At 36.4% G+C, this 15,324-nt stretch overlaps 2 protein-coding genes across 2 annotated transcripts; one reads left to right on the forward strand and one right to left on the reverse strand.

The window, feature by feature from the left end:
• Positions 1-5,129: 5,129 nt before the first annotated feature.
• On the reverse strand, positions 5,130-9,478 carry LOC138321412 (uncharacterized). The gene is made up of 6 exons (XM_069265088.1): positions 9,157-9,478; positions 8,525-8,589; positions 8,165-8,236; positions 6,756-6,858; positions 6,493-6,559; positions 5,130-6,159 (listed from the first exon to the last, which is right to left on the reverse strand). Exons 1-6 carry the CDS (start codon positions 9,274-9,276, stop codon positions 6,002-6,004), a joined length of 585 nt encoding a protein of 194 aa, XP_069121189.1. The 5' UTR covers positions 9,277-9,478; the 3' UTR covers positions 5,130-6,001.
• Positions 9,479-10,723: 1,245 nt separating this feature from the next.
• On the forward strand, positions 10,724-15,286 carry LOC138318986 (uncharacterized). The gene is made up of 2 exons (XM_069261896.1): positions 10,724-10,786; positions 11,483-15,286. Exons 1-2 carry the CDS (start codon positions 10,724-10,726, stop codon positions 15,284-15,286), a joined length of 3,867 nt encoding a protein of 1,288 aa, XP_069117997.1.
• The last annotated feature ends 38 nt before the right edge of the window (positions 15,287-15,324 follow it).

Here is a 15,324-nt window from a genome sequence, read left to right on the forward strand (position 1 = left end):
GAGAAAGCTCATCACGCGGAAAGTGTAGCTTGCTGATGCTGGTACTAAAGGTAGTGTACAGTCATTGCCTAGGAAACTGTCAAGCCCGTATCATCATGATTCACTGCCAAAAAGAAAATTATCAAGCTAAATATTATCTAGTGCTATGCTCCTATAAATGATGTGCAAAATGAGAAGAAGATGACTTTTTGAACAGCATCAGTAACATGATGTCCTATTGATAGGCGAATTCTACGCCAAGAAATGGCAGAACAACAGATGATATCATAGAAAAAATATGAACTGGTGGGGCGAATGAACAAGAGTTGAGGGGGGGGGGGGGGTTGCTTTGCAGATCTCTGTTTCACGAATCAGAAGGTTATAGGAGGAAGCATTTTTCCTCATAAACGGAGACACTAAGCTATATGGAGATCCCTGATTGTGTCATAGAGAACCAAACTAGTTACATCTACATTACTCGTAAGTTCAGAAGATCATTTCAGGGAGGTTCCAACCATCACTACAGCATCTGATAGAAAATGATGGAACAGACACTGAGAGACGATGGCAGAACACAAAGTAACTCTGATACGACACGACGTGAAGAAGTGTTGGGGTAGAAGAGCATACAACAAAAAGGATGGGGATCTGTGAACACAATTCGCAAATTAGGAACAGGACGAGAAATCCAAAGTCAGAGCGCAAGAAGAATATAAACCAGCCAATATAGAGGCGAAAAACAAATACCAGGAATGACAAAAGAGACCACATTGATAGCCTTGGAAGCCAAGGAGATGGGCAGAATACTTCCAGGAACTGCTATTTAAACCGATCTGCCCCTGTAATACCATCAGATATTCCAAGAAACTGTGGAACATGATCAAGAGACAGACATCAATGTACTATGCACAATCTCTTTAGCAAGATCTATGAGAAAAAGCAGATTTCGGCCCAGGGGAAGAAAGCATCATCATCAAGCCTCCGTAGAAAGGGGCAGCAACTGTCCTGACAGTGCCGGAAAAGGTGTTCGACAGAGAGCTTGGATAGGTATTACTAAGTAAACTCGTTTTACAATGTGTGTCAATTATAATAATATTATCTATATATTGATATATATTGTCAGTCGAGTTTAATACCTGAGAGCTTCCGGAGGAGATGAAAGAGGCTGTCTACTCCTATAACACGAGAGGCCACTGGTCAACCTATTTGTCATTGGACGTTATTTCGCTGACTGTTAGACAGTCACACGGCGTAATATTTCAAAAGTATCTCGCTGTGCTGCAGTTAGAAGATCCTGTGCATACCAGATTGCTTGCCAACGTATCATTTTGATGCAGTCGCTGGATTTGAAATATAAGACCCAGTGGCAACCTATCCCTTTGACAAACAGCTCCTCACAATGATAGAGCTCTCTGTCTATCCCGACATGTTTGAAAACCAAAACGAGTCCTTTTGTCGTCCTTATCACGAAAACAGCGTTTTCTAAAATTAAATTTAAAATCTACATTCATTTGTGAACAGCTTAGCTAGACGATGAACAACACTCTCCGAGGACTTGAATAATTTACATTGGCCCAGATTATCAGTTCTAAGATCGTCTATAACAACAACTGAACATGTAAGCTATTCGCGATCTTGAGCAGTTTTGGCTTTCACAGACGATGCAATGATACTAAAATCACGTAGAAAAAAAAGCAATTTAAATAGAATCAAACCGGTCTTCAAATAATTTTCGTCTGTACATATACTAGTACTGCATGTATATAAAGATATGTTTTTAACTTAAAGCAAGCTTTTTAATGGATTTTGAGTTTTTAAATTCACAACTAAACCATTACCTTTCCGAAACAAAATTTCAAAGTTCCTTAAAAACAATAATAACATAAGCAAGTATATGTCGATGATCTAAGATAAGGTTACAACACCAAATAAATGGAAGAGTCCCTGTGCAATCTATTTTAACAGCGAAGATTTATTTCCCTGGTTTGCCATACGTGCTGCAGTGATAATCAACTATAACGTGCGGTATTATGACGACGGTGGGAAACATAATACATGTATGATCCGCATTATGAAAATTGTCATTTGATTTACTTCAATAAGATTATTTGGAGATGACGATAAAAGTTAGTATTAACGGTAAGCTAATAACTTTTGCGACTCTACAGTACAAAATTATCAATCTCGTTCTTCATTCCAATTTAAAAAATTAAAAGCCGTTTCGAGAAGGTACAAAAGTAGTGGCAAAATGGCTTTATCTAGAGTGTTACAACAAAGTAGAGGATACGGTGTCTGTGCAAAAAAAAACAACAACTGTTGTGGTAGGTCTAATGAATTCATTTCAAAATCGCCAGTCCGGAATCCATCCCTCTCCTTTATTGTAATATAACTTCATTCAGAGCGCCTCGTACATTATCATCTTTGTAATGAAGACATTAGAAAGGTTCCGAACATACACACTGAAGGAAATATTTTCAAGAAAGGTAAGTTATTTCCATACAACAGTGACATATTGATAATAAACGATGATAATGATAACCTGTATGACTATTACAACACAAAAGCATTATGTGTGTGTCCTCATCGGAACTGGATTAACTGTCCACGTGGGGCCACGGTTGTGTTTCGTGATGGGCACAGGGACTCGTCAATAATGATAATGTATATATTATGGGTCGCGGTTTATTGACACAGATTATTAAGTAAATAAACGTCACCCATCTTATAATGTTCTCATTAGTAACGAGTCATTGTGACATGAGTATGCCACCAAATGATTATTGTGTACATTACAGGGGCCTATTACTATAATACTTCGGAGGCGTGCAATCACAGGGTCTGTATCACAGGGGCCTGACATCTCAAAATTGGGAATGTCATGGTACATAACAGAGGCATTTCACCTCAAAATAGTGTGGAAGTGTATATCAGAGGAATATGTCTCTATATGCTTGTGAATGTGGGCCTCACAGCTAGAGCTTGTTGTAATATCACCAACCTATTGTGTATCACAGGGGCTGGTCACCACTGTACATGTATTTTTGTGAACTCACAGGGGTCTATTTGGGGTCTGCATCACATGGGCCTGTCACTACAACATTGTGGATTGAGGCTGTGTACATCATAACTCTGCCTGTCATCTATGAATAGTGGGGATGTATACATGTATATACTAGTACTACTACTAGAGTTTGTCACAACAGTACAACACATTATAATTTGTGGATGTGTGTATTACAAGGACCTGTCATCATCCAATTGTGCATCATTCATGTGGGGCTTGTCATAAAACAATTAAGGATATGTATATCACTAGAACCTATCACCACATTGTGTCTCCACTTATTTGTAGATGTATTCATCACAGGGGCCTGTCACAAGCTGTATATTACAACAAAAATGTATAATTGTAATGTATTAATCCAAAGTATGTTCTGGTCATATTATACTTTAGCAGAGGCTTGATTTCAACATTCCAGCTAGAATATTTAGAGAAGTATCAAATATGATTTGTGATATTCAATTTTCTAAATTGAGAAAACCCTTTTATTCTACAAAGTTAAGTGTAGGTGTCATTGGTTGCAATAGTTATCTATAATAATTTTGGTCTAACACTATAATTCCAGAGTAAGGATTAACAAAAGACATATTTACATATCAATCTTATTAAAATACAGACCCTTATAAGTTATAACCACTCTGTTCAATAAAGGATCTGACAACATCCCATAAGGGGTCATGTGCGGATGACCTTTATACCACCTTTACTTCAGATTACCCCGGTAAATGCATTTTCTATACACCTTGCTACATCTATTATAAATGCTATTTTGTCCCAGTATACTTATACAGTACATTTACCTTTATTGTGCTCTTTGGGCGAGATGTACACAAAAATCTTTCTGACAGTTTTTTCAAAATATTTCATCCTCTGAAACTTACTTTCAAGATGCTGCAAGTAGCAATTTGATTGGTCGTTTTCAAAGGTCACCTGGACATGACCCCTGATAGGATGTTGTCAGAACCGCTTATCAAACATAGTGATAATAGGGATCTGTATTTTAATCAGATTGATTTACATGTATAATTGAAATGAAGTTATTTTTGTCTTTCAGAACTTTATCTATTATCCAGGCTTGGTCTACTGACAGTAGAATAATGGCTGACCAAATGGTAATGTACATGTTTTCTATTATTCTGTACAGTAACCAGTCTATGCGTCAGATCACATGTATACTGTGTAATAGAGTGTGTAAGATCACATGTCCACTGTGTAATGTAATGTGTATCCTTATATATTGCTGATTGTTTAACAATTAACAGTGTCACATTTCTGGAAAACAAACATTGAGTTGCCCTCTGAGAACCTCTTCGGTGTTTTCATAACAATTGTTTTCAGACAAAAAGAAAATGTGCTGTTATAGATGAAGAGTTGTTGAAAACATTTTATCACAGTTAAAATTGTTATAAATAAATTGTTGAAGAATATTTATGTTGTATTTCCTCCTTTTTACTAAATATCACTATACTGCCCATGAAGTCTACTCTTTGTTCACTGGTATAGTAGTCTAAACAGTTTTAACATATACAGTTGTGGATATGGAAAAAAAAAACATTTATTACCCTGGTGAGAGGGAGACTTGAAGATTTGTTTCCCCTTGATAATTCATGTTTCCCAAGGGTGTGTATCCTTAAGGGAGATAACTCTAAACAAATCAGATTTTATATGTATCATTAAGGGAGATAAACCTTCACATATCACAGGTCCACCAAGCAATGTGATGTGTATCTTTAAGGGAGATACCTTTCCACATGTATAATATGTAAGGTAGTGTTTATCCACAAGGGAGATAACTCTTCACTGACCACAGGGTTAATGTGTAAGGTAGTGTGTATCCCTAAGGGAGATAACCCTTGAAGGCAAGCAATGATACAATTTCAAGATATTGCATATATTCCTATTGTATTTTTTACATATAAATGTATGTGTATATGTCATCTCTATAAGACAAACAGGTGTTTTATTGCTTTTGTAAATGTTTAATTCATATGTTTCTGTTTGTGTTGACAAAAATCTGTCTAATGTGTGATGTTTGGGCTAGCGTAGAGTGAATGGTACTGAGCCTTATAAAGCTGGTCAAAATGGTAATATGTACGTACACAGTTTTAAAATTTGATAGAAAATATAAACACTTGTAAAATAACAATCAAAGCAAAAAGAACAAATGTATTACAAATTTATTACAGAAATAAAGAAACACAAATTTGTACTACATGAATTAGTTACTATAAATAAGAGACTGCAACTAGTATGGTTTGTAATATTTGTTAGGGATTTAACATTACAGGGATATTTTAGACTGGTGAATATGGAAACAGTACATAGAAAATATGCAATCAAATAAACTGCATTCAAACAATATCCTATAAAAACACTATTTTCCTCAAAAAAAATCTTATCACCATGTAAGCTTGCATGTACATTGTGCATGTATAGCTACATTGCTATATTGCTCTGAAAGTCTTCTTTGAATTTCTTTGAATAACTTTTTTTAATTTTTGTTACATAATACCTTTACAAGTTAGTATAGAGATTTTCTATAAAATGTCACAGTTAACATTCTAATCCCAATTACATTATAACAACGATAATTTAATTAAAATCATCAGGACCAGGCAAAATATTCCCCAATTTAATGATGATTCAACATAACCATGTTATATGGCACAACAGCATAATGCAACATTTCATTTCAAGCAAGGACCTATAAAAATAGATATTTATTTGTTGAATATGATTACAGTAATTTTCAAATTCTGGTTTACACTGAGCACACATGTTTAACATATTGCTGATCATTTTGACTAGTATAGAATGGTTTGTATCAGGAACAGGTAAAGCAGTATAGTACACTACTTATAACTATACCCCTAAAGCAGTTGACAGGGCAATACATATAAATATGGATTTTAATGACAAACATTTCACTGTGAAAATGACAAGCACCTAGTTAAGTTCATTCTATGATGACAATTCAGAACTTTTGTCTTGATTAGAGATCTCTGTAGATATTTTGTTGTCTCTGATAAAAGCTGTGATCATGCCCTCGAGTACGTTCAGAGGGACAGGTCCACATTGTAGAACGGCCTCATGGAATTCACGAACATCAAAAGCATCACCTATAATCAGAAAATAATGTTCCTTTACAAGTGGAAATCTGACAAAGGCAAAGTGTTCCAAAATAAATTCTAGAATAAATTGTGCTTTATAACAAACAACAGCTAGCTATACGTCCAAGTAATTTTCGGCTGTTTGAGGAAACAGTATTAGTAAAGGAACACAAGATATAACAGCTAAGGTCAAGTGTTAAACAGTACATATTGAGTATTGACAACTGTCAAAATATAAATAAGATTTAAGAATCCTGAAAATAGTTTGGCTAGACCTTCAAAAAGAACAGCTCTGTTTCCCTCTGGGATATTATCAGTAATACACACTAGGTACAAACATACCTAGTTCCTCCTCTGCCTTCTTCCTCAGCTCCTTTATCTTCAGCTCTCCTATCTTGTATGCACAAGCCTAGGGGAAGCAAAATTATATATCTTTCATAACAAGATTGTGGTATCAAGGTCATTGACAAAGTGATCTATATAAGGATTGGATAGCCTTCACAATATTCAAATATATAATATTTTTTTTATGTACGTGTATTTTGAAAGATAATAGTCTGTATAAATCTAGACTTCCACTCATATACCGTGTATATAAAACCTACCTGCCCAGGCCAGGTGATGTAACGTTTCGATTCGCTGTCAGCAAACCACTCGTGCATAAATGCCCTTTCTATAAGGTACTTTTTAGTATTCTCAAATGTCCATCTGAAAAGAAATGACTTTAACTTAGATTTCAGCTTTCTATAGAATTGTTATGGAAAATGTCAAAACCTACTTCTTAATGAATTGTAAACCTCAATATCCAGTTTCTTGAACCTTATTTGGAATATTCCAGGTTAACCTAGCTTATTGGCACAAGGGTCCTCAACAAAACATCATCAGAAACCTAGCTCCACAATTATGAAATTCGTTGACTTAAGTATAAACTTAGCCAATCTTTACTGACGGAACGTTTTGTAACGTCACTTTTGATTAATTCTAAACTTGAGAGAATTTTAGACTTTAGGCATGTTCAACTGCTGATAGGAAGGAAATCTTTAAGTATGCTAAATATGTAACATTTATACTTGTTTCCTGGTAATAATGTCACAGTGGTTTCTGAGGTATTTTGGTTAAGATATTTTATAATGTCTGTTGCAAGCATCATACTACCGTATCTTTGATGCACATGATACATGATACATTGTGAAGGGAAACTTGCATACAATGAACAACTAAAAACTTGAAAACTTAAGATGAAATTACCTTTATCAGCCTTCTGTTAATAAAACTTTTGCATTTGTATCACTTTTTGATGCTTTCTAACAACCACAATAACACAGTTACATCATATTGAGGCTACTGAATAACAAGTGAAGTCAAATACATACCCCATTGCATGAAGGCCAGTATCAACCACTAAACGAGCAGCTCTCAGGATTTCAAAGGTGTATCGGCCAAATTAACACATGAGGGTTTTACTTACAGTTCATATTTGTAGCCATAAAGATTTTGCGGCTGTTCGGAAAACTCAAGGTCACACTAACGTACAGTCCCCATCATTTGATTTTGGGTAGTTGAATGAAATTTGTAATAGTATATTTCATGTGAAACTTCGAAGGTTTTACCAAACATTTAGACATGGATTTTAATTTTTATTTATACAATCTAATTTTGAAAATAGGAAATTCAAGATTCCTTTTAAAAACTTATGTCTGAAAGATGTCTTGCTATCATTAGTTACAGCCCTCTTGCTAAGTATGATGGTTACTGGCTTTTAAAAGAACTAAAATTAATTCCCCTACCGATTGTGCATATTTGTGACTTTGGACCAATTTTAAACAATATTATGATGTTCGAGTATTCCATCTTTTTGGTAGCAATTTGTTTGGTCTTTTGCACCTTTATCAGCCTTCTGTTAATACAACTTTTGCATTTGTAGATCACATTTTGATGCTTTCAAAGTAGCACAATAACACAGTTACCATCATATTGAGGCTATTGAATAACAAGTGAAGTGTAAAATACATACCCCATTGCATGAAGGCCAGTATCAACCACTAAACGAGCAGCTCTCAGGATTTCAAAGGTGTATCTGCCAAACCTGTACAAATGAAACGAGATGTCAATGTACTTGTTTTATGCATCTATATATTGACTCTGATGAGAAAATAAGTGATTTCCCATTTCAAAAAAGCATATCTTTTGAGAAATGTAATAAATTCTTTAAAATTCTTCCTTTGTTAAAACTTTTGTTTTTTATTTTCCACAATAATTGTAATATCCAGGTGAGCAATACAGACCCCCTGGACCTCTTGTTTTTTTGTTTTTTTTTCGTGAGAGATTTTTTAATTAAAGATTAAAAACTTTATAACACATGATTTATACTTACAGTTCATAATTTGTAGTGTAAAGACCTAGCTCCTCTCCTAACGCCTCACAGTACAGTCCCCAGCCCTGTGGGTAGATACCATAATCAGTAATTGTATATTTCATGTAAACTTCGAAGGTTTTACCAAATACATAGGATTTTAATGCCAGATATACTAATTGGCTAGCTGTAAATAACAAGAGAAATATTCATCACAATTACCGAAATTAAAGAGGAACTTGGTGTCAAAAAGACAGTCTAGCTATCATTACAGCCCCTCATTGCTAAGTCATATGGTTACTGCTTTTGATAAACCTATAATTAGCCCTCCACCTACCGATCATGGTGGCCAGATGGTTTTAAAGGGTTTGATGTTCGAGGTTTCCATCTTTTGGTAGAGGTGGAAGTGGTCAAGATATTTAACACTCTACAATGAACCGTCCACTTCTTGGGTGCTACTTCAAAACCTACATTGACCAGATGCAGGAAATTCTTACTGGTATATGTCACAATGTCATTGGTTTTCTTCCAGGAACCCTTTCATCAAACCTTTACACATCCTAACAATAGCAGTTACAAGGAAACACTGACTTTGCTCTCTAGGTGTTGCAATTTACTTGAGGTGATTAAATGAATGTTGATAGAAAATTTACCTCAATATAAGCTGTTTGGAGTGAGAACCTTGTAGGAGCTCTGGAATACTTCATGTCTTCTATGTACTGACGGAAGGTTGGCACTCCTTTCTGTTGTATGGCATACATACTCTGTAGCATATGATAGATCACATTAATATTACCAACATACAAATTACAGTACCTTTAACACTACAGACCAAAACAGCTTGTGTAGTCTTTGAAATTATCAAGGGTAACCAGACCATTTTAAATCACAGGCCTTTGGCTCTAAAGACCTTTTACTCTCTATATATATGTAATACTGTGTCAAGGTCTAAAACTTAGCCGGCCATATTACACTACTTAATTTCAGAAAAATTGTCCTTTATTAATAACTTTATAATTATATTTAATGTGACAATCGGAATCCTCAATTGAACACTGTCTTAAGGGTCACTAGGCCATTATTCAAAATTGTGGACATTATATTGTCCTGGTCGGACCCCACAGTGGGTCCTGTGGGAGGGGCCAAAATGTCATTGATTTCTAAATTTAGAAGATAATTCTTTTCAAAATGTTTGAATCAAATACTGATTATATAGATGTTACTTTGATTCCATTTAAAAAACATTCAAATTATATGACACTGTGAGTCACCTGTAGATTGGCCGCACCCTCATGGAGGCTTAAAGCCATCAACTGACATATTTTGGTCTGGTTTTTGGGAAAATCACATTTAACATATAATTAGTTTTGGTCATTTGTAATATACATTAAAGCGAAACCTGTGAGTCTGAAATGTTGTCTATTTGCAATGGTGTCTGTGACATGACTAATGACAATATAATATATTGTAATGATGTGACTGAATTTTTTTTGAGGTTAACAATGAGTCTGTGACATGACAAGAGTAACATTATTATGCAATGTCATGATGTGACTGAAGGGTTTTTTGAGGTTAACAATAAGTCTGTGACATGCAAAGTGAACATTATATGCATGTATGATGTGACTGAAGGTTTTTGTTTAGGTTAACAATGAGTCTGTGACATGACAATTAGTGACATTATATGCATGATGTATGATGTGACTGAAGTTTTTTTAGGTTTAACAATGAGTCTGTGACATGACAATGTGACATTATATGCTTGTATGATGTGACTGAAGTTTTTTTATAGGTAAACAATGAGTCTGTGACATGACAAATGTGAACATTATATGCTTGTATGATGTGACTGAAGTTTTTTTGAGGTTAACAATGAGTCTGTGACATGACAAAGTGACATTATATATGCATGCATGAATGTGACTGAAGTTTTTTTTTTTTTAGGTTAACAATGAGTCTGTTAGCATGACAAAGTAACATTAAATGCATTCATGATAGTGACTGAAGTTTTTTGAGGTTAACAAGAGTTGAGACAATTTAAGTGACATTAACAATGTGAAGTCTGTGACAATGAGTCTTGTGCATGGTTAAGATTGACATTAAATGATAGAGTAATGATGTGACTGAAGTTTTTTTTTGAGGTTAAAACATGAGCCTGTGAGCATGACAAAGTGACATTATATGCTTGTATGATGTGTACTGAAGTTTTTTATTTAAACAATGAAGACTGTTGACAAAGTGACATTGAAATGCATGTATGAAACTGAAAGGTTTTGTTTTGAGGTAAACAATAGTGACATGACAAAGTGACATTATATGCATGAATGATGTGACTGAAGGTATTTTTTTGAAGGTTAACAATGAGTCTGTGACATGACAAAGTGACATTATATGCATGTATGAATGTGACTGAAGTTTTTTTGATGCGCCATTTAACAATGATTGACTGTGGCATGAACAAAGTGACATTATATGCATGTATGCAATGTGACAAGAAGTTTTTTTTGAGGTTAACAATGAGTCTGTGACATGACAAAGTGACATTATATGCATGTATGATGTGACTGAAGTTTTTTTGAGGTTAACAATGAGTCTGTGACATGACAAAGTGACATTATATGCATGTATGATGTGACTGAAGTTTTTTTGAGGTTAACAATGAGTCTGTGACATGACAAAGTGACATTATATCATAATATCTCAGTCTAGTTTCAAGGTTAGAGGAAACTCAGGCATACACGAGATATCTGTCATGGTGTCTATATCAGGTATGCTGTCTGGCCTTATGAATACATGTATGTCATTCAAAGCCAAAGAAAACTTTGCAATTAAGCTTCATGTTTGAAAAAGAGAGGGAGGGGGATCAAGATTTACATGTTACACAGTGAAGTTTTGTAATCAACAAATATCGGTTGTTGAATAATGAATAAATATTGTTTGTACTATTCATAGATCATAACCAAAATTTCTATTTTGCAGGTTCCATTTACATACAAGAAGGACGCCATTGTAGTGTTACGTTTCCTTGGTACCTCTCCTGCTAGCAGTAATCTGTGGCGACTGTTAAAGAGTCTTGTCACTCAGATCCTGACCAACATTGAAGGTGACCTCAACAGCATTCCATCAGAATTTGACAAACTTCTTGTGTTCTTTCAATCACTCATAGAAAAGTATGAGAAACACTCGTCCAAACCATTAGTGATATTACTAGACTCATTGGACCAGTTGAGTTCTGATTTTAGTGCACACAAACTCAGATGGTTACCGAAAAAACTGGGGAAGAATGTACGAATAGTGACATCAACTTATACAGAGTCGAATGACATAATAAATTCCCTCAAGTCGTTATTTTTGCCTGGCAGTTTCATCGTGGTGAAAATTCTTGGTGAGGATTTGAGTACAAAAATTCTGAAAACATGGCTTCTGTCCAGGAACAGAACTCTGAGCGACGAACAGTTTGACTATGTTCAGGAAGCTTTCGAGAAGTGCAGTTTACCTCTGTACGTTAAGTTAGTGTTTGAAGATGTTATGACGTGGAAGTCTTATACGCAGGTTACCATGGAAACACTCTCCTACACTGTACAAGATATTATCAACTCCCTGCTTCTGAGGCTGGAGATAAAACATGGAAAGATATTTGTGAGTCGAACCCTGGCCTATATCACTGCATCTCAGTCTGGAATCAGTGAAGCGGAACTTGAGGATGTGTTATCGCTTGACGACATTCTGCTGACAAATGTGTTTCAATACCATGTGCCACCATTTAGAAGAATTCCACCAGTTCTCTGGGTAAGGGTTCGGCATGACATCGCCAGTTATTTGGTTGACAAAGAGGTAGATGACACACGTGTGTTCTTTTGGTATCATAGACAATTTTATGAAGCTGCAGAAAAAAGATATCTTGCTGATTCATCGTTCAGCACAGAAGTCCATTCCTTACTGGCAGACTACTATCTTGGAACTTGGCATGGTAAACCAAAACCATTCAAATACAGTGATTCCCAGTGCAAGAAGTTAGGTCTTTCTTCACCAAACAGTGAAGCAGACAGAAAAGTCGCAGACCAACCAATCAGCTTCCTTTTTACAGAGGATGGTGTAGAGAAGAAAAGATTCAACCTTCGAAAACTCAACAAGCTTCCATTTCATCTCACCAATGCAGACAGAAATTCTGAACTGAGAAGCATCTGCTTATTCAGTTATGATTGGCTTTTAGCAAAGTTAACCGCCACATCAGTTCAACAACTCTTGTCTGACTTCCTTTTGTCAAAGCATGATAAAGATGGGATCCTTCAGCGAGTTCTGAAGACAGCACAATCAACCCTCGCAAAATACCCCAAAACTCTTGCTATGGAAATTTCTGGACATCTTTTACCACTTTTGGCAGATGCTAAAAACAGTGTAGAGAAATTTCTTGTTGAAGAATGCCTAGACAGGATACGATCAGAAAAGACAACATTACCATACCAAACTTGCTACAGCACCCCAAAGGAAGCTCTTCTGTTCAAGATTGAGTATCAAGGAATCCCTTTTGGATCCTCCCTTGTTGCGATTTCGAGTGACTCATCTCATCTCATTGCTCTGGCTGAGAACAATGTTTTGGTGATGTGGGACCTAACTACTGGAGAAATAGAACAGCAAATTAAGTTACTTGAACCAGACATTGTTAAGCTTAACATCATGACAATCTCTCCAGAACAGAACCTCGCCATGTTTTACTCAAGCTATCAGAAGCAGCAGAACCATGTAGTATTGGTGAATATGTCGACTGGCAATATCGTCAACAGTGTTGAGATGGAGAAGGCATATCCAGGTGTTGGCTTTACAGACAGTCTCTCATTTCTCTTGACCGAAACAAGAATCCTATGCTTGTATATTGGCCATTCTGCAGATTTGTTTGACAGACAGACAGGAAAGCTGGTGTCCCATTTTGATGTAGTGGCAGACGACATGGTTTTACTCCGGCACCAAGGTCGAATCCTGTTTCACGAGAAGCAGACGCTGAAGTACAAACTGTTTGATGCAGTTTCTGGAGAATATCTTGCTGAAGTAGAGATGCCCCAAGTACCTATGAAAATAATTCCAGTTCCCTCAGGTACAGAGGCGGTTGTCATTTTCAAAGATTCTTTGAACTTCAATGTTATTTGTCTTGATACCAATGACAAAAGATTTGGAAATCTTCTTGGTGAAAGAAAAATCTCCCACAAGATACAGACGACCCTCAATATTACTGATGCAAAATTCTCGTTGGATAAAGAAAACATGATTCTGACAACAAATCAGGGATTTGTGATTCATCATTACAAGTCAAATCGGGAAAAAAATGTATTTTTGATACCGAACGATGTGAAACCAGACCACAACGTTCGGGCTTTTGAAGGTCACATGACACCTGACAAAAAGTTCTTCGTTTCTGCATACGAAGGTCATCTTATCGTCTGGGATACAGAGACAAGTAAAGTATCAAAATCCACGGAGATAAGTCGGTCAAAAACAACAGTGGCAGTAATGTCTGAAAATGGAGAATTTCTGGTCACAACACACAAACGAAATAATGTGTTGACAGTGTGGAAGGTGTCGTCACTAGTCTCTAAACAGGTGACTTTTGAACCGCTGACCATCAAAACTGCCCCACGTTATCTAGACGTGGCTGAGACTGGACAGGTTGCTGTTATGAGAGGAAACATGTCAAATGAGGTGGCCGTTTTTGATATTCTTGGTGGTTGTATCAAGTTCTACATTTCAAAAGACTATGAGGTGATGCAGCCAGTTATTACACCAGATGGGCAACATTGTGTCCTGAGGGAATACAGCTCAGAGAATGTCCTCAAGGTATGGAGCACGGAAACTGGACAACTACGCAGTGCTGTTCCTCTGTCAAGTCTCCTAGTGAAACATTACGTTCTCTCCGACAACAAAATTGTCGTTTATGTCAATGATTCAGGGGAAGCTAAGGTGAGCTTCTGGACCATTCCTGACTCTAAACATATCCGCACAGTAGAGATAGGAACTGCCTTAGCTGGAGACATGTTCATGTTCTTTGACCATACCACTGACAATATCATCATTTCTGAATCAATCTCACCTGGGGAGGTTGAATTGTCAAACCTGGTGGTTTACAATATTGAAACGGGTGAAAAACGGTTTACCTTCCCCAGAGTTGTGTCTACATGTACGCAGAGTCTTGTGAGGGAGAAGGATTTAGTTCTTCTTCAACAGTGTGAAGAAGGATCTGACACTAAGTCACTGATTGTCCTTAACACAAGGGATGGCAAGGTGAAGAGAAAGGGAAATGTATGTTCACCAACTAGACTGTTTACATGCAAGAATGGACGCTTTGGAATAGACCGACAGAGAAATTTATATAACCTTGAGAAAATGACATTTGAGTTTCAATATGATCCAGATGGAGACTATCCAAAAAAGCCGAGCAATCAAGCAAGCCCAAAGTTAAGCGCAGACGGTCAAGTTGCTGTATGGCTAAATGTCTACGCATGTCTGTTGATGATCGGGGACACAAACACAGGTAGTACCACAAGTGTATGCCCGATCCATAGCATCCCTCTGTCCCTGACAATCACACAACACAACCTCTTACTGATCGCCTGTGAAGATGGTCGCCTCATGTTGCTGCAGCTTTTTGATGACAACAACGAGCAAAGTAACTTTGTGTCTGGATTCTTGTCCAGGCATAAAATTCATAGTCAGAAAACAAAGGTGGTCAAATACCAGGCAAAGAAGAAACCCCAGGGTCAGAAGGCGTCAAAGTCATGTACTATTCTGTAAGAGTAAAATGCCATAAATGCAATAGAGAAATCTTACGA

This window comes from Argopecten irradians, chromosome 1, assembly GCF_041381155.1.
Source record: "Argopecten irradians isolate NY chromosome 1, Ai_NY, whole genome shotgun sequence".
Lineage (NCBI taxonomy): Eukaryota > Metazoa > Mollusca > Bivalvia > Pectinida > Pectinidae > Argopecten > Argopecten irradians.